Source organism: Rhinolophus sinicus, chromosome 4, assembly GCF_057876585.1.
Source record: "Rhinolophus sinicus isolate RSI-liver-muscle chromosome 4, RSI-T2T, whole genome shotgun sequence".
Taxonomy (NCBI): Eukaryota; Metazoa; Chordata; class Mammalia; order Chiroptera; family Rhinolophidae; genus Rhinolophus; species Rhinolophus sinicus.
Genome location: NC_142504.1, coordinates 2917993 through 2940085, shown reverse-complemented (window position 1 = coordinate 2940085; position 22093 = coordinate 2917993). Strand labels below are relative to the sequence as shown.

Genomic DNA, 22093 nt, shown 5'->3' with positions numbered 1-22093 from the left:
ACGTTTTCAGCTCTTCTCAGAGCAGAGGGCAGTAACATGACACTACGTAAAGGGACCACGGTGACAAAGTTCAGTAAGAACCATAGCACCCATCTCCGGTCCCCATAGCATGGAGCACACGCAGCTTGTAATTGTCATCCACTTGGCTAAGTCCCCAGCTTGGGACAGTGACTTGTTCCCCACTGTGCCCCTGGTCCTCAGCACAATACCTGGCATGCAGTGGACCCTGAAGGGTATTTCATGAACAGATATAAATAAGGGCCCAATGACAGAACAGCTAAGGAGAGCCATGGAGACCACGAACCTTATTAACGTCAGTCTTCATAAATGACTCGTCATCCACGGAGGGAGGTCTCTGGTGACACACACAGGGACGGTGGCCTGGTGTTGATCAGTGTCTCATGGAGTGTGGGAGGCTTAGGTGGATGGCGGGAAAATAGGTGGGGGGCAGGTGCTGTCAGGATCTAAGTGACTTGATAAGCTGGGCAGAGGTCAGTCAGATAACTTCCCAGGTAGGGGGTGTTGAGGCTGAGTGAGGGTCTCTAGTGGCCCCTGCGCTCCACATGCTGTAGGCCCCGTATAAGAGTAACCCCGTCCCCAGGTCCCATCCAGTCTCCTGCATATGCCCCAATCCACAGCTGACCCTGGGGCACCCAGATTTCCAGGGCAAGAATGGGGGTGCCTAGGTAAAGACTGCAGGCGCTTTGGCAGTGCTGGCGGTCAGTTGAGGCTGTGAAGTGTTTATGACAGGCTTAGCCTACACCAGCAGAAGTGTGACGATCGATCAGGATGACGTGGCACTCGTCCCACTCAGTGCTAGTCTGTACCTGGACTGACTGTGTGTCAACACCATATTAGAAGAGAAAAAACCAAAACAAAACACTAAGGATCTCCGAAGAGCATTCTGGGAATTGAAGAGACAGGAAGTCACTGTCCCTTATTTTAAAAATAGCAGAAATGAGAATATTTTAGCTGAGAAAAATAAGCTGTCACTGAAGCTCGACATCCCTGGGCAGACGTTTCGGTTCCCACCCTGACACGGGGCTACGCTGTATTTCTCCAAAGAGCAGGGCAGGGACCAGTGTGTGGACATCCTAGAAACGTTTATTTTAGTTGAATATGGGAAAGAATTTCCTGTCAGGCAGAGTTGGGTGAGAGAGTGATGATTGTGGGGACAGAGTCAGATTCAGTGTCTGCTTATATCATCTTCTAGCAAGACATGCTGCATCATCTTGCACTGTCGTACCCACTCTTGGGGCACTGTGGTCCCATTTTATAGATGGCAGGGCACACACGGTTAAGTGACTTGCTCAGGGTCACCACAGTGAGTAGAACTAAACAGCAAAGTAGGATCCCGGTGTTGGGGGAAGTCCGTGTACCATCCACAGTCTGAGTTTCGCCCAGCACACTCACCGCCTACTCGCTTATGTGAAGGGCATGCTGGGCTGCTAGGGCTGCCATCACAAAATACCAGTCTGGGAGGCTTATGCAACAGCAAGTGCTTTTGTCACAACTCTGGAGGCTGCAAGCCCACCATCAAAGTGTTGGCAGTTGTAATATTGTGATTTATAAAACCTTTCCTAAAGGATGGGAGCAACAAAGGTGGCTTTTCTTATGTTAATGAGGTGACTTGAAAAGCCCCTAAATACTGGGCTGGTTGCAGGGGAGCCAACCATGGGATTGGAGGGTTGGGACTTTCAGGCCCATCCCTGACCCCCAGGGAGGGGAGAGGAGCTGGAGGTTGAATCAGTCACCAATAGCCAATGAGTTAACCAGTGGTGCCTATGTAATGAAGCCTCCGTAAAAATCCAGAAGGAGAGCTTCCAGGCTGGTGAGCACATGGAGATTTGGGGGAGTGGCTTGCTTGGAGGGGCATGGAAGCTCTGTGCCCATTCCCCGTGCCTTGCCCTAAGTGTCTTTTCCATCTGGCTGTTCCTGAGTTACGTTCTTTCATAATAAACCAATAATCTGGTAAGTAAAATGTTCCTCTGAATTCTGTGAGCCACTCTAGCAAATTAATCAAACACAAGGAGGGGTCATGGGAACCCCAATTTGTAGCCAGTCTAGCCAGCTGGTCAGAAGCACAGGTGACACCCTGAACTTGTAATACGTGTCTGAAGTGTTTGTCTGTGGGGGGCAGTCTTGCAGGACTGAGCCCTTCACCTGTGGAGTCTGATGCCATCTCTCTGTGAGGAGAAGTGTCAGGATGGAGTTGAATGGCAGGACCCCCAGCTGGTGTCCGAGGCAGACGCTCAGCGAGGCTGGTTTCTCCTGAGGCCTCTTCTCCGCGCTTGTAGACGGCCGCCTTTCGCTGTCTCACGTGGCTGCACCTGTGTGTGTATCCTTCTGTCTCTTCTTCTTCTATAAGGAAGTCAGTGCTGTCGGATGGAGTAGGGCCACCCTAATGGCCTCGTTTTACCTTAATCACCTCTTAAAGGCCCTAACTCCACACACGGTCACATTCCGAGGTCCTGGGGGTGAAGGCTTCAGCGTGTGCACTTAGGGGACAGAATTCAGTCTGTAACAAAGTCTCTGTTTATGTGCAAAGCAATGTTCTTGGCCATGAGGAATTCAAGGACGAGTCCTTTCAGTCCCTTAAAAGCCCTCAATATTTGACTGGAGCAGACAATTTCTGCCCCCCAGTAGCAGAGAATGGCCTGTGCGTGGGTGGACCATGGAGAATGGGTCCAAACCAGCAGCAGTGATCCACCCATGGAAGTTCCTGCTTGCAGCCTTGCTTTTTATGATTCCACCTAACCCCCGTTTCAGATCGGATCAGGGGCCAGAGACTGGACTGGGCGAAGGTGTCACTTGTAAATTGTTTCCAGGTCGGTACCATGCAGGTCATGGATTGAGTCCTGGGGGAGAAAGGTTACATTCTGGCCAGTAGTGTTTTCATTGCTAAGTCCCTTAGTGATGGAAGCCCCTGTGCCAGACCAGCAAAATCACTCCCCATGGCTGTTGGGCAGAGAAGAGCTTCATCCAATCCTCAGCCAACTGGGCCCAAGGTCAGAATAAGGACGGTTATAATGATCCCACAGTGGTTCAGTTCTTGTTGTGTTTCAGGTACTGTGCAAAGACCTATGTACGTCATGTGCTGTAAGTAAATCTCTACAGTATGCTTATGAAGTAGGTATCATTCTTACCTCCATCACACCAGTGCCAACACCAAGGTGTGCCAAAGGCAGGGAGGTCACAGGGCTGCCGACCTTTCCTGCAGGCAGCTGTCATGCATGGGTGCTGACTGGACTCAGAGGGGACCCTGTGGCCATTGGGTGGCAGGCAGCATGCAGGACTAGGAGATATTCAAGCCTGAATCTCTGCTCTGCACCTTGAGCAGGAGATGATACGGGTCAGGTGGGAGCTCGGCGGTGTATAACGCCCTGTCTGTCTGCTCCATCATCTCCTTTGAGGCAGAGGTTCTCAAATGGAGAGAACGTTTGACATGGAGGACCTTACTTGTTTACTCATCATTGACCGGGAAGTCATGTGTTTACTATTGGAGAATCAAAACTGCAAGCTAAAAAAATAATTCTGAAAATCTTCTTGAAGGAAGAATAGACTCGTGCATGGCCCATGTCACATAGGAGAGCAGTTTCCTAATGCTCCGAGTTCATGGAGCTCTTCTCAACAGCCCGTCTTGCTTGTCATGGAAGGAATTCTGCAGCTGAAACATCTGACAGAATCAGGATGCAATCACTTCACCTCCATATTGGACCTCTGTCAAGGAAATCCAGCCAAACTGGCGAGCTAGTGATGAGGACGCTAGGCTATGGTCCTGTATAAAACTGCTGTCTAGACACAACAACTAAACAAACTGTCTAGACACGACAACTAAACAAAGAGTTCTTTTCGCCTGGCTTGCCAGTACCAAAGATATGTAAACTTGACACATCCGACGCCCAGGCTCAACGATAAACTACATTAAAAGAAATAAAGTGCCCAGCCACTAGGGCAGGCGTGGCTGCACACCCTGTAAATATATGTACCAATGCAGCTCGGGTGTGGATATCTGTTGATTTTGAGATGCCTCCTGTATTTTTTGGCTCTAGCCAATCTCCAAAAATCTGCTTATCTGCTCATAGAATATATTACAGGGTCTCCAAAGTCTTGACAGGAATCAGGCATAAACAAGAGGCGCTGTGTCAAGTCCTTTTGGACTGAGCCATCCGCCTTTGAGTCTACATTTTTCAAAAACAGTCATGTCATTTCATCTTCGAATGTTCCAGATATAAAGTATACCTGCCTGCTTAGCAAACACACAAAACGAGAGCAGAATGAAATGATGGATGTGCACGAACTCTTCTGCAATGAACAGCCAAGGATCGGTTTTGTTTATGTCCTGAAATATGGAAAAGCAAATATGAAATTTATTACGGTACAGAATGCTCTCTGAGGAGGTTGGAGGAAACGGAGCTGCTGAGGAGGTCATCTCTGGGGTTTCGATGTTTCCTTCTTCCCTGGCTGTGGCCAAAGGGGGGACTGCATTGTGTTCAGGGCAAGTGCTGTTCATTCGCCAACACAAACAGCCATGGGAACCTGCGGGGTCCCTCGCGGAGCCTGTGCAAACAGGCGGCAGCAAAGGAACTTCCTCGGGGGCAGATAACAGCGTGGTCAGTAATCAGAGTTTGCAGGGAGAGGAAATGGGAGCTATTTAAGTAAGTTGTTTCCCATCTACGTTTTGTATGGATCCTTTCCTCCCTGACACTTCCAGCCAAAGAAGCAAGTGTTTGTTTGAAGATTAGATTCTTACATATTTTTAGCTGTCATTAGAGCGTGACATTTTATGGAGGCCACTGATAAAATCAAAATGAAAAGTGAGCTTGTCACTTTTCTACACATTGACTCTTGGTGACACAGAGGAAATGAAAATCTCAGCTTCATATTATAGAGTCCCACTGTTTAAATATCCACTGTTTAAGTATGTTGTTCATACCCTTGGACTCTGTCATTTTTGTCACTTTGCTTCGGTTGCCGCTCATGTCAGCAGGCAGTGTGTTTCACTGGAAAGCGCAACTGGTGACAGTGTGATTTCACTTTTAACCTCACACGTTGCTTCTTTGCATCTAAGTGGTTTTAGGAGTCTTTCCAATCACCTTGATAATCAACAATCAGAAAAGTGGGTTTTGTCATTGTCACCTTCATCTTTCGAAACATTTGATCCATTCCTCAACCAAACGCAATGTTAGTCTCTGTGAAGCTTTTACTGCTTCACTGGGACACACTCAACAGAGTGAGAAAGCAACCTACAAAATAGGAGAAAATATTTGCAAATCATATAGCCAATAAGGGATTAATAGCCTGAACATATAGAGAACTCCTGAAACTCAACAGCAACAAAAAGTAAACAACCCGATTGAAAATGGGTAAAGGACTTGAATAGACATTTAAAGAAAATGTACAAAGGGCCAATAAGCACATGAGAAGATGCTCAATATCACTAATCATTAAGGAAATGCAAAGCAAACCGCAATGCGATGCCATCTCACTCACATCTGTTAGGCTTAGGATGGCTACTGTAAAAAAAAATAAAAAGGACAGTGTGGTCAAGGATGTAGACAAATGAGAACCTTTGTGCACTGTTGGTGGGATGGAAATTGGTGCAGCCACTATGGAAAACAGTGCGGAGGCTCCTCAAGAAATTAAAACTAGAGCCACCTTATGACCCAGCAATCCCACTTCTGGGTACTCATCCAAAGGAAATGAAATCAGGACATTGAAGAGATTCTGCACCCCCGTGTTCACTGCAGCATTAGTCACAAGAGCCAAGCCACAGAAACAGCCTAAGTGTCCTCCAATGGATGAACAATTAAGAAAAGTAGTGTATATACACAATGGAATATTATTCGGCCAAAAAAAAAAGAAGGAAGTTCCTCCGTTTATGACAACATCGATGAACCTGGAGGGCATTATACTAAGTAAAATTACTCAGAGAAGGGCAAATACTGTATGATCTCACTTATATGTGGAATCCGAAAACAAAAAACAAAACAAAACAAAAACCTCATAGAAACAGAAGATTGGTGGTTGCCCAGGGTGGGGATGGGGAAATGAGTGAAGTGGGTAAAAGATATAAACCTCCAACTATAAAATGAAGGATTTCTGGGGATGTAAAGTGCGGAATGGCGATTATAGTTAACAATGCTGCATTACATACTTGAAAGTTGCTAAAAGAGCAAAATTTAAATGTTTTCACAAAAATAAGTAGCTGTGAATTGATGGATGTGTTATCGTGGTGATCATTTCACAATATATATGGGTATCAAACCATCACGTTGTGCACCTTAAACTTGCACAACGCTGTATGTAAATTATATTCTCAATAAAGTTCGAAAAAATGATCTAAGTCAAAGAAGTAACAAAGGAAATTAGAAACTATTTTTAATAAATAATTTGAATAAAACTATAACATTAAAGTTTGTGGGATGCAGCTACAGAAATGCTTATAGAAAACTTTATAACTTTAATGCTTGTATTAGGAAAGAAAAAATTGTTAAAAAAACAAATATTTAAGGTGATAAGAAAAAAATGGAACGAAATAAACCCAAAGGGGGGGAAAAAGAGATATACAGCATAAAGAACATAAATCAATCATACCCAAGATAATAGAGATAATTGAAATGAACATTTCAACCAGATGGTCAAGTCACGTCTAGATTGATCTAAGGAAATGTGAGAGAACACAAATGAGCAGTATAAGGAATGAAAGACAACTTATTAATGTGATTCTATAAACATTTTAAAAAATAAGGAAATGGTGTAATCTTTATACCAGCAGTTTTGAAAACTTAGATGAAATGGACAAATTCATTACAAAATACGACTTACCAAAATTGGCATAAGCTGAAATAAAAAATCCGATGAGGCCACTGAATACTGTGGTGCTGGCAATGACAGTGATTCTTTACCATTAGTACACACATGCATTCATTATGTATATACAGTATGTACATTCGTTCATTGTGTATATATAGTATATATGTCTGTTCATTATGTATATACAGCGTGCACATTCACTCATTGTGGATATACAGTATATGCATTCGTTTATTATATATACACAGTATATACATTCATTCATCATATATATATATATATATACAGTACGTGCATTCATGATATATATACAGTGTGTACATCCATTATGTATTTACAGTATGTACATTCGTTCATTGTGTATATATAGCATATACGTCTGTTCATTATGTATATACAGTACATACATTCATTCATTCCACCAGGTGTTTTGAGTGCCTACTGGATGCTACAGGGAGGTAGCTAAAATGCTCCAGGGAGCCAGTGTTGGCAACTAGAAAAGAAACAAGTTAACAAATACAAGGAATGTTTTCAGCTGTAAGTGAGTATGGAAGTCCCGCCTTATTCATGGGGACGCATTCTAAGACCCTCGGTGGAATCCTAAAACCACAGACTGCCAAATTCCACATATACTATGCTTTTTCCTATACGTATGCGTACATACCTATGATAAAGTTTCATTTACAAATTAGGCACAGTAGGAGATTAAGAGCCATCACTGATAATAAAGTAGAACAGCTACAACAATACACTGTAATAAATTCATGTGAACGTGTCTCTGTCTCTCCAAGTGTCTCATTGTGCTGCACTCACCTTTTCACTTAAAGAAACTCCTTACGGCTTCTCTGTAGCACATCCGAACTGCCAGAACTGCTACTCTTGTGCTTTGGGGCCATTATTCAGTAAAATAAGTGTGACTTGAACACAAGCTCCACAGCCGTTGATCTGCCATCCGAGATGGCTACTAAGTGGCTAATGGACGGGGAATGAGTACGGTGTGGCTATGCCGGACAAAGGGGCGATTGGCGTCGTGGATGCGACAGAGTGGGAGGGTGTGAGATTTCATCACACTCCTTAGCATGGCGAGCAATTCAAAACTTATGAATTGTTGTTTTCTGGAATTTTCCATTTACTCTTTCTGGACCACAGTTGGCACCTGAAACTGCAGCAAGCCAAGCGGGATGAGGACTACGGCACGGGTTCCAGCTGTCAGTGACATGATTGAGACTGAGGTGACAGGGTGGCCGATTAGATTCTGAAGTGGGAGAACAACTCTCGGTGCCAAGAGCTCACTGGCCACGTGACATCCTAGAGAAGCAAACGCCAGGCAGAGAGACAGCTGTTGTAAGGCTCTCAGTCGGGCACCCGTGCGCTCAGGCTCTGAGAATGGTTGGTGTATCATTTGTAAGACAACTTCCAGGTTCATCTCGGCAGTCTGATATTTTGGTCATGTATTAGATGAAAGACAAGCAAGGGGACCCTGTGTGTCTTTATCAATAGTCTTTTCTTGCACGTCTCTAATAAAAATGAACTTCAAAAAGTTATTTCTGCAGCAGGAGAACTTAGTATATACATCAAAGTCTCTCTGTACCTGGTGGTATTTAATGGTCGTGTATGTGTCGGTGCAGACTCAGTTCTGGGAACATTGTTTACATGGGACAGTCTGTGTCATGGTAGATGGCGCTCTTGGCTGCATTTATTTCCTTCAAGCTGGAAAGTTCATTATAACTAAACAGTCCTGAGATGTATGCCCTCTCGGTCCCTGCAGAAGGGCTTCTGGCACATTGTGGTGCCATGTTAGTGCAGGTAACATATGGATGCTCTTGGAGTTTCAATAAAAACCTTATGCAACACTGTCCAGACTTTTCCAGCCTTATAGAAACAGCTGGCTAACTGTGGTTTCTTTGATTATTTAAACTTTTCTCCTAAGTGGGAGGTTTTTGTTTGGGAAAAAAATTATGTTAATTGCCCAATTCCAACACTTATTGTTTCTGCATTTGGAATAGATGGGAACCAGCACTTAACTGTGGGTACCGGTGAGAAAGGACAGAACATAGGGGTGGGGTCTGCTCACACTGGTGCACTGGCCTTGTGGGACTAGCCCTTGGGTGAGGGGCACCCTGTGTGGCCTGTCACAGTGCTGTGGAAAGCCCACATCCATGCCTCACTTTCTAGTCCACTCCCTGTGGATGGGAGGACGGAGACCGGAGACCCGGAGTCGAGGTCTTAGATCTTTTGCAACAATTGAGAGTGCGGGCCACACCCTCTAATTGGCAGTGAGGAAAGGATCAGATAGAATAGCCTGAAGACACACACAGTGGCCGGGGCTGCTCTTGGCATCTTGTGTGGCCTTCGACAAAGCAGGGCAGGAGTGATCTGAGTGAGTGGGTTTAGGTCACATGGAAATGGTTCAGCTCAGTCATAGACTCCTGATTAAGTTTAGACAATTCCCATAAAACAGGCAATCTTAGGTTTTATGCAGAGAATCACACTTCACTCCACCAAGTTCAAGTTTGTTTCATATTTCTAGTAAACCAAAACATTAAGTACTAAGAACAGGGAATAACATATTTTCTGATATGGAGGAGAAATTACTCCAAATGATATTGAAAAGGACGGATTTCTTTGTAAAGGACTCATTCAACCATAGAAAATGTCTTTTTTTCAAAATCTATTGTTTTGGTGGATATAATCACAACAAAAGAAGCAGAGTATTCTTTTGTGTGGTTCTTTGTGTGTTTCTGTTTAGCCTTTTGTGTTTACCAAGGAACAGAGTGTTAAGGCACCACGTCCGTCATTTTAATGCACGGAATTGGGTGACACTGAAATCTTCTAGTCACTGAAATACTAACAAAGAACGTTTTGTCAGAGAAGATAGAAGATTTTTGGAGAGAGATTAGACAAAAGTAAGACTATGGTTTCTTAATGGAAACTTTATAGATAATACCAATGGTAGTTCATGAAAGTGTTTACTTTTCAGTGCATAGTTCTAATAGCCCATAGACTAATAAAGCCTGATTCAGTCTGTAGTATTTATGGGGTTCACATTTGATTTCTTTCAGATATTCTGCATACAATAAGTCCTCATTTAATGTCAATAGGTTCTGTGACTTTAAGCAAAGTGACGTATAACAAATCCAATTTTACTGTAGGCTAATTGATCTAAATAAGAGTTAAGTTTTTAGGGCATCTCATCAGTGTTATAACAAAACACACTGAAAGAAACTGCATTGGTTTGCACTGGACATTTCCGGTCAAGCTTAAGAATACTGCTGAAATCCTGGTCCTAAAATCAACAAAACTTACGATAAAGCTTAGAGGCTCCACATGAGCTGTCACCGCAGGGAAAGTCTGTCCCAGGAGCAGGAACCGATGTGTCCCCGAGAAATGAGCACAGAACACATGCATTCCACACCCCAGACCTATGCCAAAGGATCGCCATCGTTTCTGGAAGAAAGTTGGGATGCCCGGGTTTCCCGCATCTAACGGGTGGACTGCGACATTAAGAGTCATTGCGCTTGTTGGAGTTTTGGGGTTTGATTGTGAGACATGCTGTGAGGCACAGAATGCTTGGGGCGTGGTGTCTGGGCACCGTAGGCAGCTGTTGGCAGAGAGATGCCACGCTTATTATATTCAGGACATCTGGACGAGGGTGACTGAAGCTAATAAGGAACTTGTTTGGGACACACCTGCCTCGGTGCATGTGATGTTTACCTGGGCCCTGGGCACGCGTGTCCTCATGCAAGGGCTCCTCGCATGGGCTGTGCGACAGCACAGAAAGGCACAAAGGAAATGGTCCCTGTGCACGTCCTCGATGAGGGAGGGTCCCAGCACTGGGTCAACTCCGGCAAGCAACACGGAGAAGCCTCCTGAAAGGCCTGGCCAGCAGCAGTGGGCACAGAACTTACACGGCCCGGGAACCACGGCAAGTTCGTGGGCGTGCAGAGAGGCTTGCGTAGGTCTGGGTCGCCTGGGGAGGCCATTTCATATTTGTAAGTAATTCATATTTACATGTTAATAACAAACGGTATATTTTTAAAGGACCCATTTCTTAAGAATTCTCTGTAGTTCTTGCTTCCAACTTTAGGGGCAAAAGAACTAAGCCATAGCAAAGCAGACCAAACTTCCTCGATGATTACTGGAATAACAGTGCTTATATGTAACAAGGATAATTACGCGGTGTGCAGGATACACTTTTTAACATACATAGACTCTAATTTTTAGAACAGTTTGAGGTTTACAGCCAAAGTGAGAAGAAGGGATTGAGAGTTCCCGTACGCCCCACTGCCCTCACACACTCAGCCTCCCGTTATCACCCCCCCACGAGAGTGGTAGGTCCATTTGTTACAACTGATGAACCTACGTTAATACGTCCCTGTCACCCAAAGTGCATGGCTGACCCAGGGTTTTTGGTGTTGGACATTCTGTGGGTGTGGACGGCTGTGCAATGACGTGGATCCACCATTCTGGTATCATACAGGGTATTTTCACTGCCCTAAAAGTGCTCGGAGCTCTGCCTCTTCATCCCTCTCCTGTAGCCCCGATCTCCATAGCTTTGCCTTTTCCAGAAGTCACATAGTTGGGATCAAACAATACGTAGCCTTTGTAAGTTGGCTCTGTCACTTAGTAATGTGCATTTATCTTTCCTCCAGGTCTTTTCATGGCTTGGTAGCTCATTTCTTCTAGCTCTGAGTAGGATTCTGTTGTCCGGATGGGCCACGGGTGATGGATACACGCATCTCCTGAAGGACATCCCGGTTGCCTCTGAGTTCAGCTGCTGTTAACATCTCTGTGCAGGGTGTCCAGCTGCTTTGATTAAACACCTGGAGCCTGATTGTTAGGTTGTATGATAAGAGGACATGTTTTGTTTTTAAGAAACGACCACTCTGTCTCCTTGCTCTATGGTTTTGCATCCACACCAGCAACGAGTGACAGTTCCTGCTGGTCCACGTCCTCACCCGTGTCTCTTCAGAGGGACCTTTCTCTACCTGCCTGTTTATATTACCCATGTTAACGCTCCATCCCCAGCCCCACAAAAACATGTCACTGCCACGTTTCTATCTTAAGGAAAGTGGATCACTCCCTAAAATTATCCAATTGTTTTTCTGAGTAGAGGGAATGAGTTATCTTTTTTTTTTGTCCCCTTTGTGTAGAACAGCGCCTGGCACAAAGCAGGTATTTAGTCAAATTTTGAATGAATGAATGAATGACAGCACTATGGAAATTGGCTCGGAAAAGGGAGAGATTGGTGTCAAGACAGTGAGATAGGCATTTGAAATAATTCAGGCAGGAAATGCTGAGCCTGAATGAAGGCTAGTAGCAAAGGGAGACAGGTAGGAGGTGTGGTTTCCAGGGACCTTCAGAAAAAGATCTGAGGAGCGTCAGCAGCAGCGTGATCCGGAAGTGAGTGAGGGATGGGCCATCGGTGGCCTCAGTGATGCCCCAACATCCAGCAACACCAGGAAGGGACAGGCAGGGCAGGTCTGTAGGTGTGGATTATGACTTGGGACTTGTGTCTGCAGTATCTTCAGGACACATTCAGGGGAGAGCCAGTTGGCAGCTGTACCTGGAGCTCCCGGGTGGGTGTAGTCGCAGGGACAATTAGAGAAATATCTGTTCATAGGTGAGTCGGGAAGGTGGGAGTGGATGGGAAACAAAAGGAGGGAAGAGAGGAACCCAGAAGGAGCATCGTTCAGAGGACGGAGAGCAGTTGCCCTGCAGAAAACTGCGCCGCTCAGGGAGGGAGAAAGGTGTGCAGCCGCAGGAGGAGTCTGACTTTTACCCTGAAGACGGAATCTAGGTTCTGGCTGAGGGAGAGGTTGGCCAGACTGGAACGTGGACCACAGTGAGGATGACGCTGGCAGAGGAAGGAGGAACAGGGATGTGTTTGTTGACTTCTGGCAGGGAGTTCCTCCTCCTGGATGGGAGGCTTGTTTGCTCAGGTGGAGGTGCTGTCACAGCCTGGCGAGCGCTGCCTATCGTCACTTCTGTTTGTTAAGAGGAGCCTCGCTAGTGCTGCAGCCCGTCTTCCCCAGACTTCTTTCTAAATCTGAAGCCCCTTGTCTTCTGTCACATCTGCGTGTGGATGTGGGATGGAACCCTGTCCTGTTCCTCGCCAGCACCCTGGGCTCCGCCACTGGGAAGGCCTGAGGCCACAGTCAGCATTCGGAGGCGTGAGGGCTTTGCCTGTGGAGCCCACGCCAGCGATGGGCAACTTTCTTACATGCATGGCTACAAAACTGTAAAAATAGGAATGTTTCCACCATTACTTAAAACATAAAAAGGTTATAAACCTACAGATAACTATCTATGCACATATTTCTAGCTAATACTAATTTAGCAGAAAAACTAACCCTTAACAAATATTTCTTGAAATGGTACAAGATTCTTTGGTACACGTTGGGGAATATGAAGGGAAATCAGACTTAAGAATTCCGTGTTAAAATCTCTATTAAAAAACCCAAAACTGTGCTAAGTGAGGTAGAAAGAAAGTGCTTACACAGCACCTTGTGTTTCTTCTCATAACTTTCCATGGCGCACGCCCAGTGTTTGCCTTTCTGGAATTACCAAAGATAGTGGTGATAGAATTTGTTTTCCCCTGGCATCATGCCTTCTCCCCCCTGGTAAGAGGGGTTCAGTTTTAGCAGATGGAACATAAACCCCCAAAGAGAGTCCTTTGGTTGGCCGGAGGCAGCAGGGTTTGGTTGAGTTGTCTGAGCCTTGCGTAGGACTAAGAATAAAGCAGAATCCCCAAACATTCGATGGATCCTGGAATTCCCATGGCCAAAAATATTATCTAATAGCAGCAAGTAACTGATACAAATTTCCCCCACCTTGGGGAGAGGTCTGTGGTACGGTTTGTACAGTTTCAGAAAGAACTCTTTTTTTTCTTTCTTTCTTTCTTAATTTAGTAGAGAAATGGCTACATGTCAGATCAGTTAGAATTTGGCCCACGCTGTTCCAGGATGACACCCAGCAGGGACACTGCTGCCATCAAGACTGCCATTTGCTGTCACAGGGTTAGTGCTACTCCATCTGTAGTGACCAAAGAAAAATGGCGGCATATCCTGACAGCAAGAGTCACTTTGGAAATTAAGACTCTACAGGGACATGTAAGGTTCAGAGTCCTGTGTTTTGTATTTCCCTGGTGACCAGGGAGGATGTATTCTTCATGCGGTTATTAGGGAACCTTGCAAGGTGCGGGGTGTCCCCAAAGGCTTCCTCTGAGACCAGGATATGATGTCATCGTCTCCTTGAGGACCTCCCCACATTTTCAGGAGGAAAGGCATGCTTTTGTATTGTACCTGAGCACTGTCTCCGCAAGGCGTCTCTCACCTGGGAGGGACCGCAGAGCAGGTGTTCTAGCCCCCTCTCTCCCCTCCCTTCTTTCCTTCCTCCCCTTCCTCACTCCCTCTTTTTTTTTTTTCAGCAAGAGACAATCAACAAACATAGAAATGTAAGTGTGTAAAGCAAAAGGAAGCCGGAGCATGGGACAGGGGTGACAGAGGGTGGGTGGTTTTCAGGGGCCGTCAGGGGGCAGGGTGCACGTAAAGGGGAGGTCAGGCTGGGGACATGTAGGGACAGCCTGGAGGCAGAGCATGGCAGGCTGGGGGCAGTGAGGTGGTGGGGTCAGGTGAGGGTGGTCAGGGCTGTTTTAACACGTTGCGTACGGCGGGGTTTAAATCCCTCGTGAAGATTCTCGTGATCCGTACGCAACGTGTTAATGGGAATGTACTTGACATATAACATTGTGTAAATTGAAGGTGTGCAACACGGATTTGGCACATTCGCATGTTGTGCTGTTTACATATGATCGCCATTATATCCATGTTCGCACCTGTCTCAGGTGACGTGATTGCCGTTTGCGTGTGTGTGTGTGTGTGTGTGTGTGTGTGTGTGTGATGGGAATAATTAGGTCCTCGTCTCTGAGCAGTTTGGTGATTCTAATCCAGCGTTGTCTGTGTTCACTATCCTGTGCGCTGTCTCAAGGACTTATTTCTCTACTTGTTGTAAGTTTGTGCCCTTATATATCTCTCGTGTCCCCCACACCCAGCCCCTCGTAACCCCCATTTTACTCTCTGTTTTTCTGAGTTTGGCTTTTTAAAATTCATGCATAAGTGTGATCGTACAGTGTTTGTCTTTCTCTGTCTGGCTTGTCTCACTTAATACAATGCCCTGGAGTTCCAACCATGTTGTCTCAGCTGGCACCCAAATGGCCACGAGATGCATGAAAGGTCCTCAGCGTCACCAGGCTCCCAGGAAGTGCCAATCTAAACCACAGTGAGAGGTCACCTCATTCCTGTCAGGATGGCCGTCATCAATAAATCGACACACAACAGTGTTGGCGAGGCTGTGGAGAAAAGGGATCCCTCATGCACTGTTGGTGGGATTGCAGACTGGTGCAGCCACTATGGAAAACAGTACAGAGGTTCCTTAAAAATTTAAAAATAGAACTACCTTACGATCCAACGATTGCGCTTTCTTATCCGAAGAAATCCCCAAACCCTGATTTGAAAAGGCATCTGCACCGCCATGCTCACGACAGTGCTGTTTACAGTAGCCCAGACGTGGACGGCTCCCCCCTGTGCTACCCGTTCTCTACATCAGAACTTCTCTTCCCTCCTCAATGCTCTGACCTCCAGTCACGTTCCACGTAACTGGCACAGTGAGATGCAGCGATCAAGGAAGCCGCAGTGGAATGACTGCTCTCTGCAAAGACCCGGAAACCCAGGGCTCTGTCCCTGCCCCAGGGGAGGGCGTCCTGGCTGCCAGACACAGGTGGGAGGCATGTGAGAATCAGCCCTGACCAACCAAAGTGGCCACTGGTTCTAAGGAGGAAGAACACGGTAGGGGCAGGCTTGAGGAAGCGAGCAGAACTGGATTTCGAGTGTGCCTCCAAGAATGTGCGGAAGATATGCCTCAGGTTTCAAAAATGTTTCCTAAAGCAACACCTTCGAGCACAGATTGGTTTCTCATCTGGCCGGGAGGTGGAAGTTCTACCACAAGGGACAGTGAAAATGCCATGGGCTGTCACTGCCCGTGGAGTCACAGGACTGGACGTGGCCGTTCAGAGCTGCAAGGTGTTTCCTTGCAGACCTACTGGATGGGGAAGGCGATGGAAGGAACGTGGTTAAGAGTGCGGGCTTGCAGTCCAGCCATGGTCATAGCCCAACTCTGCCCGCTTGTCAGCGGTGTGGCCTTGGGCAAGTCATGTCCTGCGAGCTTTCGTTTCTTCCTTTAAAACAGGCAGTAAAACACCTCTCTTGGGGGCGTCCGAGGGAGTCCCATGAGATACACTTGGCACCCCTCGTAAATGTTTAATAAATCTTTGTTGCTGCCAATGTTAATACTATTTTCTAAAAGTCTGTAAATATATCTACTAGCAGACTTTTGTCTAAACACCTTAAACTAACAAAAGCTCCAGAAACAAAATGTTGCCCTTACATCTTGCGTTGAGTGGCGTCCCAGACCTTGCCAAACACTTCTCAAACACGTTATCTTCATTAATTTATCAGGAGTTGCTCTGTGCCGGGAAATACATAGTCTTCACCGATGTTTGCTGGGTGGCTGTGATGGGCTCTGCGAGGACTGCCGGGGGCTGAGCTGGGCCGTCTTGGCAGAAGCTCAGGAGTTTGATGTTTCTCCAAGTCTTGTAATGAGGAGTGAGCCAGAACTTTCTTTCAACAGGTGAAATTGCTTTTCCAAACTGGGTAAGCCAGCACTGGCTCCCCGCTCCCCTCTTCTAATTATCTCTGACTTGGTGGTGATACTTAGCAGAACCCCAGAACAGGTTATTGTTATATATGTGGGATCTCGCAGGATTCCCAGGGACCAGCATGAATTCGCAGAAGAAACCCTGTCCCCAACGAAGCCCCAAACTACAGCCCTGGCCGTGTTTCGAGCCTAGAAGGTCATGTAAATGTAGACTCCTCTCTCCTTCAGTAGACTGGGAACAACATGAATTCCGTAATTCCTGGCACAGAATAAGGACTCATCTGCTCGTTGCTTAATTGAAAGAGCAAGAGAACGAATGACATTTGACATACACTGTCTTTTAAGAAGAGATTGAGAAACGTGAACCAGAAAGAAATGCAGGTGGGCAAGTCCATAGCCTGTGAACAGTCCTCATTAAGTAGGGACTGACCTGACACTGAGGAAGAAATGCAGGTACCAGAGCCAAGGCTACATGCCTTTCAATGTTGTCGTCAACAACTGGATGGGAAGGAGAGGCCGGAGTATGGTGGTGCAGGTGGTTAAGGCCAAGCGCCCCATGTGGGAGCCCAGCTCACCCACACACCCACGTTCGAGTGAGAACAAGGGGCCAAAGTCATAAATAGAAGCTAACAGAAAGATGGGACGGTTTGCTGTCCACTTGTTTGAAAGAGTCTCAGTGACTTGATGACAAGCTCAGTGTGAGCTAACCACGTGGCAAGGATTCTTAAAACTGAGACGGCAAGTTTAGAATCTGATGGTCCTGTGAGCTTTCATGTTCCTTACCTCAGAAGTTACAGTAAAGGCATTTATGGAAAACTCAAAAAAAAAAAAAAAGAGAAAGAAAAATGAGTGTTGGAAAGATGGAAAGGTATAATTACAAAGGTGTTCCAAGAGTTTTATTTGTAATAGCCCGAACCAAATAATCTTAATATTCTGCCAGTGATAAAGGAGGCTAATTGAATTAATTATGACTCATGGATCCCATGGAATACTGGGCAGCCTTTTAAAACACATGGGGAAATGTGGCTGATAAAATGAGCTAGTCTGTCTCTCCCCTTTTGAAACCCCACTGACAATGAGTAAAAAGTACTGGTCCAGTGTGACAGAAAGAAGACCTCCAGACCCCGCCCTGTCATGCACAGCTGGAGGGTGGCCCTTGCACTCAGGACAGGGAAGAACCTACAGACGCCAGCTGCAGGACACCAGCCAGGCTGAGTCCACCAAGAACGGCGAGAAGTGAAATCCATGGGCTGACAGCCGGGCCGTCCCACTGGACTCCCGCTCTGAAAGCCCAGCTTCCATCTCAGACAGGAGGCTGGAAGAGTCCCCTGCATGGCAGAGAGAATCCTTGGACGTTTGAGGATCCCCCACTGAGGGGGATTCCTGCCCAGGCACCTGCGGGAATCCCACTAGTGTGTCAACAGACCTCATCCACAGAAACACGCTTAATTATAGGCAATTAGCCAAAAGATCCCCGGAAATTGAGGAGAGGTTGAAATGACAGGTGCCAAGACAAAGAGGGAGGAAAAGCAAGTTGAAAGAAAAGACAATGCATAACATAGAAGAAAACAAAATAAAAACCATTTAATAGATGTAAATAATAGCCTCAGAGAGAAAAAAGAAGGTATTGTATCCAGGGAAACATGATAGAATCCACTTTAAAAAATATAGAAAAAGCTCTTGGAAATTAAAAATGTAGATGCGGAATTTTTAAAATTGGCCAGGGTTGGAAAATGAAATAAAGGATATTTTGAAGAAAAAAAAAATATTTTTAAATTAGGCAAGAATATTTCAGAATAATTAGAAAATTGATTTAGAAGCCTCAGTGTTCAACTAATCAGAATCCAGAGAGAGACAGAGAAGAGAAAACAGAGGGAAGAAAAAAATCTGAAAGAAATAATGCTGGAATATTCTGCAGAATTAAAGGATACATGGATGGTAGGGAACAACAAATGCCCAGACGGTGGGTAACAGGATTCCACCCAGAGTACGCATGGTGAAATTGTGGGGCTCCAGGCGTGAGAGGAGCCTCAACGTTTGCAGAAGGAAAGCAGAGAAGTCCCAGCAGACTGAGAGCCAGCTGGATGGGGGCTGCTTGGTGTCTCCCAGCTGGGAGACGCTGCAGTAACGGGTCAGCCTTTTCAGAGACACTTATTTCCAGCCTAGATTTCCACAGGCGCTGCTACTGACTGATCAGGGTAATCGAATAAAAACATTTTTAGATTTTCAAGGTCTCATAACTTTATCTCACACACATCTTGTCCTAGGAGACTGCTCCGCTGGAATGAAGAAGTGACTTTAACAAACGAAAAGTACAGCATCCAAGAAACAAGGGGGGGAAAAAGTAGAGGAAAAGTAATTTCCAGGAAAGTCAATCACAAAAAACTTAGAAAACAAATCAGTTATCAAGTTCAGAGGAAACGAAAAAGTAACCTAGAAAGAAAATGTAGTCAGCATACATCTCAGCTGGAGAAACTTCCTCTTGAAGAAAATTTCTGTTTTATATAATTATAATATCTGTAACTATATGTGTATAACTACATATGAATGGAAGTCCTGTGCTATAGTTTTTGGAAAGACGGGGGAGGAAAAGTGTGAGAGAGAGAGAGAGAGTGTGTGTGTGTGTGTGTGTGTGTGTGTGTGTGTGTGTGTGTGTGTCCGCACGTGCATGTATCTCAGACTAAATCCTATCTAGAGTAGGAAGCCGAAACCTAACGTGAAAATCGGGAAACCGTAGCGTAAGCTCGTTTAGGAGAAGGGAGTGTAGTGTTGCTAATGGAGTAGAGGCAGTGGACGAGGAACTCTAAGCTTTATGGAAATATTTGGCTTTTTGGTCCATGTTTTGCATAAAACACATTGAGAATTGTGAAGGTATAAGACGTGGTTATAATATATTGTAGTAGAAGGATAGAAAAAACACAGCTTTTAAAAGAAAAACTAAAGACCAGAAAAATGTATGCCAACTGTTGGTAGTTAATCTGAGTGCTAATAGAGTGATGTTTTTCACTTCCTTTTGCTCATATAACTTGATAAATTTTACAACAAATGTGTATTGCTGGTAAAATTGTAAAAGAAGACTTTTAACACAGACGCACGTGCACACACGTGCACACACTGTGAGCCTGAGTTAATCAACCAGGGGCCACCAGAGCAGGACTCGATGCCACCGTGGGGGGGGCTGGTGGGCACCCGTCCCAGGATGAGCCCGGAACCATCTGGACTGACTGGACTGGGGTCCAGGGTGTGGCTGCAGCTCCCTGACGGGGGACCCGAGCACAGTCATGGTTCCGTTACTGGCACATCTCCGCACACAGTAGTGCTCATTAACCACATTTCCACCCATGAGAGCGAGTGGTGACAACTCTGTGGTGAGGCGGCCAGGAGGACAGTGACGCACTTTCAGGAGCAAGGGCCTCTCACCAGTGCGTTCTGTCCTGCGTTGACCTGCGGCCTTGAGCCACTGTGAGTTTGTCATTGTCTTTGACAGGAGCTGGGCTGCTCCCCTGAATGGGACCGCCCCACAGGCTAACTGCAGGCCCCACAGGCTGACCGGAGGCCTGACTGTGATCACAGGTCCGGGTCAGCCTGTGCAGTTATGAGTCCTGGCAGCTCAGGACGCGCGGAGGCAGGAGAGTGACCGGAAGTCAGGACGAGGGTGATGCTGGAGCTACCCCTTCCGTTCTTCCCTTGGAAGGCACAGTCATGGCAGCTCTTGATAACGCTTCCAGAAGGAATAGTTCTCTTTGGCGTTTGATTAACAGCTAGGGATCCCCGTTCTCATATTTAGGCTGAAGAGAAGTTGCCAACTTACTTGCTTTGCCTGGAATCCCCACAAAATATGGGGCACAGCCCCAGCCCTGTGCTCAGAGAGGTATTGAGGGGTGTCTGTGAGCATCCTGGGTCACCTCAGGGTCACTCTTGGGCGACACAGCAAGGCCTCACCCCACTGCCTGCGCTGCCTGCCCAGGGACCCCAGAAAGGGGACTGGCCACCTGGCAGCCCCCTTTAGAGAACCTTGTTCCACGGAGTTTGTCCAAGCCGTGAGTCCCATATGCACCCCACTCCTGGCAGAACCACCCCGACACTGACTGTCTTTCTGTGTGCTTCACAGGTGTCTCTCGGGTCACAGATGGACTTACAGAAAAAGAAGAGGCGGGCACCAGCCCCCCCGCCACCACAGCCCCCGCCGCCTAGCCCCCTGGTGCCCACGCGCATGGAGGACCGGGAGGAGAACAGGAAGAGCGCGACTGGTGAGTGAGCTCGCCTGCTGACTGCACGCTTCTGGGGCTCACCCGTGTGTGGAAGTTGAGCACTGCTTCTAACTCTTGCAGTAGCATTAATGTGCAAGATATTTATGCTCAAGAAAGCAAGTCTGGAAATAAACTGTCTGGAGTTGCGAGTCCCCGTAATATCTTACGGGCACATTTTCTGGATGTGATGTGGACATTTACACGGTGGGGATGGTGGGGAAGGTGGAGAACAGCTGAAGCAGCTGCGGGAGTGTGGATGCAGGACGTGTGCCTGGTGGTTCTCAGGATGATGGGTGTGGATGCTGCTTTGAAAGACATCTAGGCCTCAGGAAATCTATAGGTCCGTTGACAACAGTTGAGTGATTTTTTTGACTGCCCTGTTTGACAGTAATCTCCACTTTCTACCTTTTACATATGCAGCAAAGGCCCTGATATTTAAGAGAAAAGAGAACCCAAAGGAAAGAGGGTGGAATCATAATATCTGTGAGGAGAGGGCCCTATTAGATCGTTACATCCCACACCCTCATTACATGTGAAGTGGAAAGAAGTGACAAAGGTCTCTAGATCCACGAGCCGAGGATGCTTTGTTTTTATTCTAAAATCACTTGGTAGTGTTATTTCATTTGCATGGAGTACAGTGGGGTCTTGGAGAGCAGGGGTTGCCTGACATAATCCCCCATGATCACAGGTGCATCACAGCTCATAGAAGCCATCGGGTGCCCTCTCCAGTGCCATTTTCTCCACTTGGCACCCACACATTTGCCTTTTGTCCTAATAGCTGTACCGCCCCCCCCGGCCCCAAGGATTAGTGGTCATTGTCAGTGTCTAAAACTTTAGTAAGAGCTACTTAGCTGTTTGTTCTCCAACTCAGGACCCTCTCCAAAGCAGAGCTGAAAATGGCCACTGTAAACAGTGGAACAGGTTGACAGAATGAATGGGCTTAGAGGTTAGCTAAAGTGATGGGTACTTGACCCGTGATCGGGAACAGATAGAGAAAACTAAAACACGCATCTGTGACCTGGGATAGACTGACATTAATAAGAGAAGTGCCTTTTAACTTGACAGAGACGTTTAGGGGGCTTTTAAGAATAGTTTTAAGCCTAGCATTTAAAAATAGTTGCACCCACTAGAAACAAATTACCACTGGGCAGATATTTCCAAATTGGCCTGAGGTTAGAGCACTACGTACGTAAAATGTTCAAGTGTGAGTGTGGCTGGATTTGGGGCTGAGTGAGAGATTTCGTACCTGGTGTGACTAGAGTTGGTGCTCGATGTGCTTGAATTTGGTGCTGGGTGAAGTTGGATTTGGGGAT

At 46.3% G+C, this 22093-nt stretch overlaps 1 protein-coding gene across 8 annotated transcripts in view; it reads left to right on the top strand.

Annotated features, from left to right (window-relative positions):
- COBL (cordon-bleu WH2 repeat protein) overlaps positions 1-22093 on the top strand; it is a 177353-nt gene that overhangs the window by 102093 nt on the left and 53167 nt on the right. For all 8 annotated transcript variants that reach the window (XM_074341038.2, XM_074341031.2, XM_074341030.2 and 5 more), the window contains one exon: positions 20642-20780. In XM_074341038.2, the coding sequence (XP_074197139.2) occupies positions 20642-20780 (139 nt within the window). The remainder of the gene's footprint in view (positions 1-20641; positions 20781-22093) is intronic.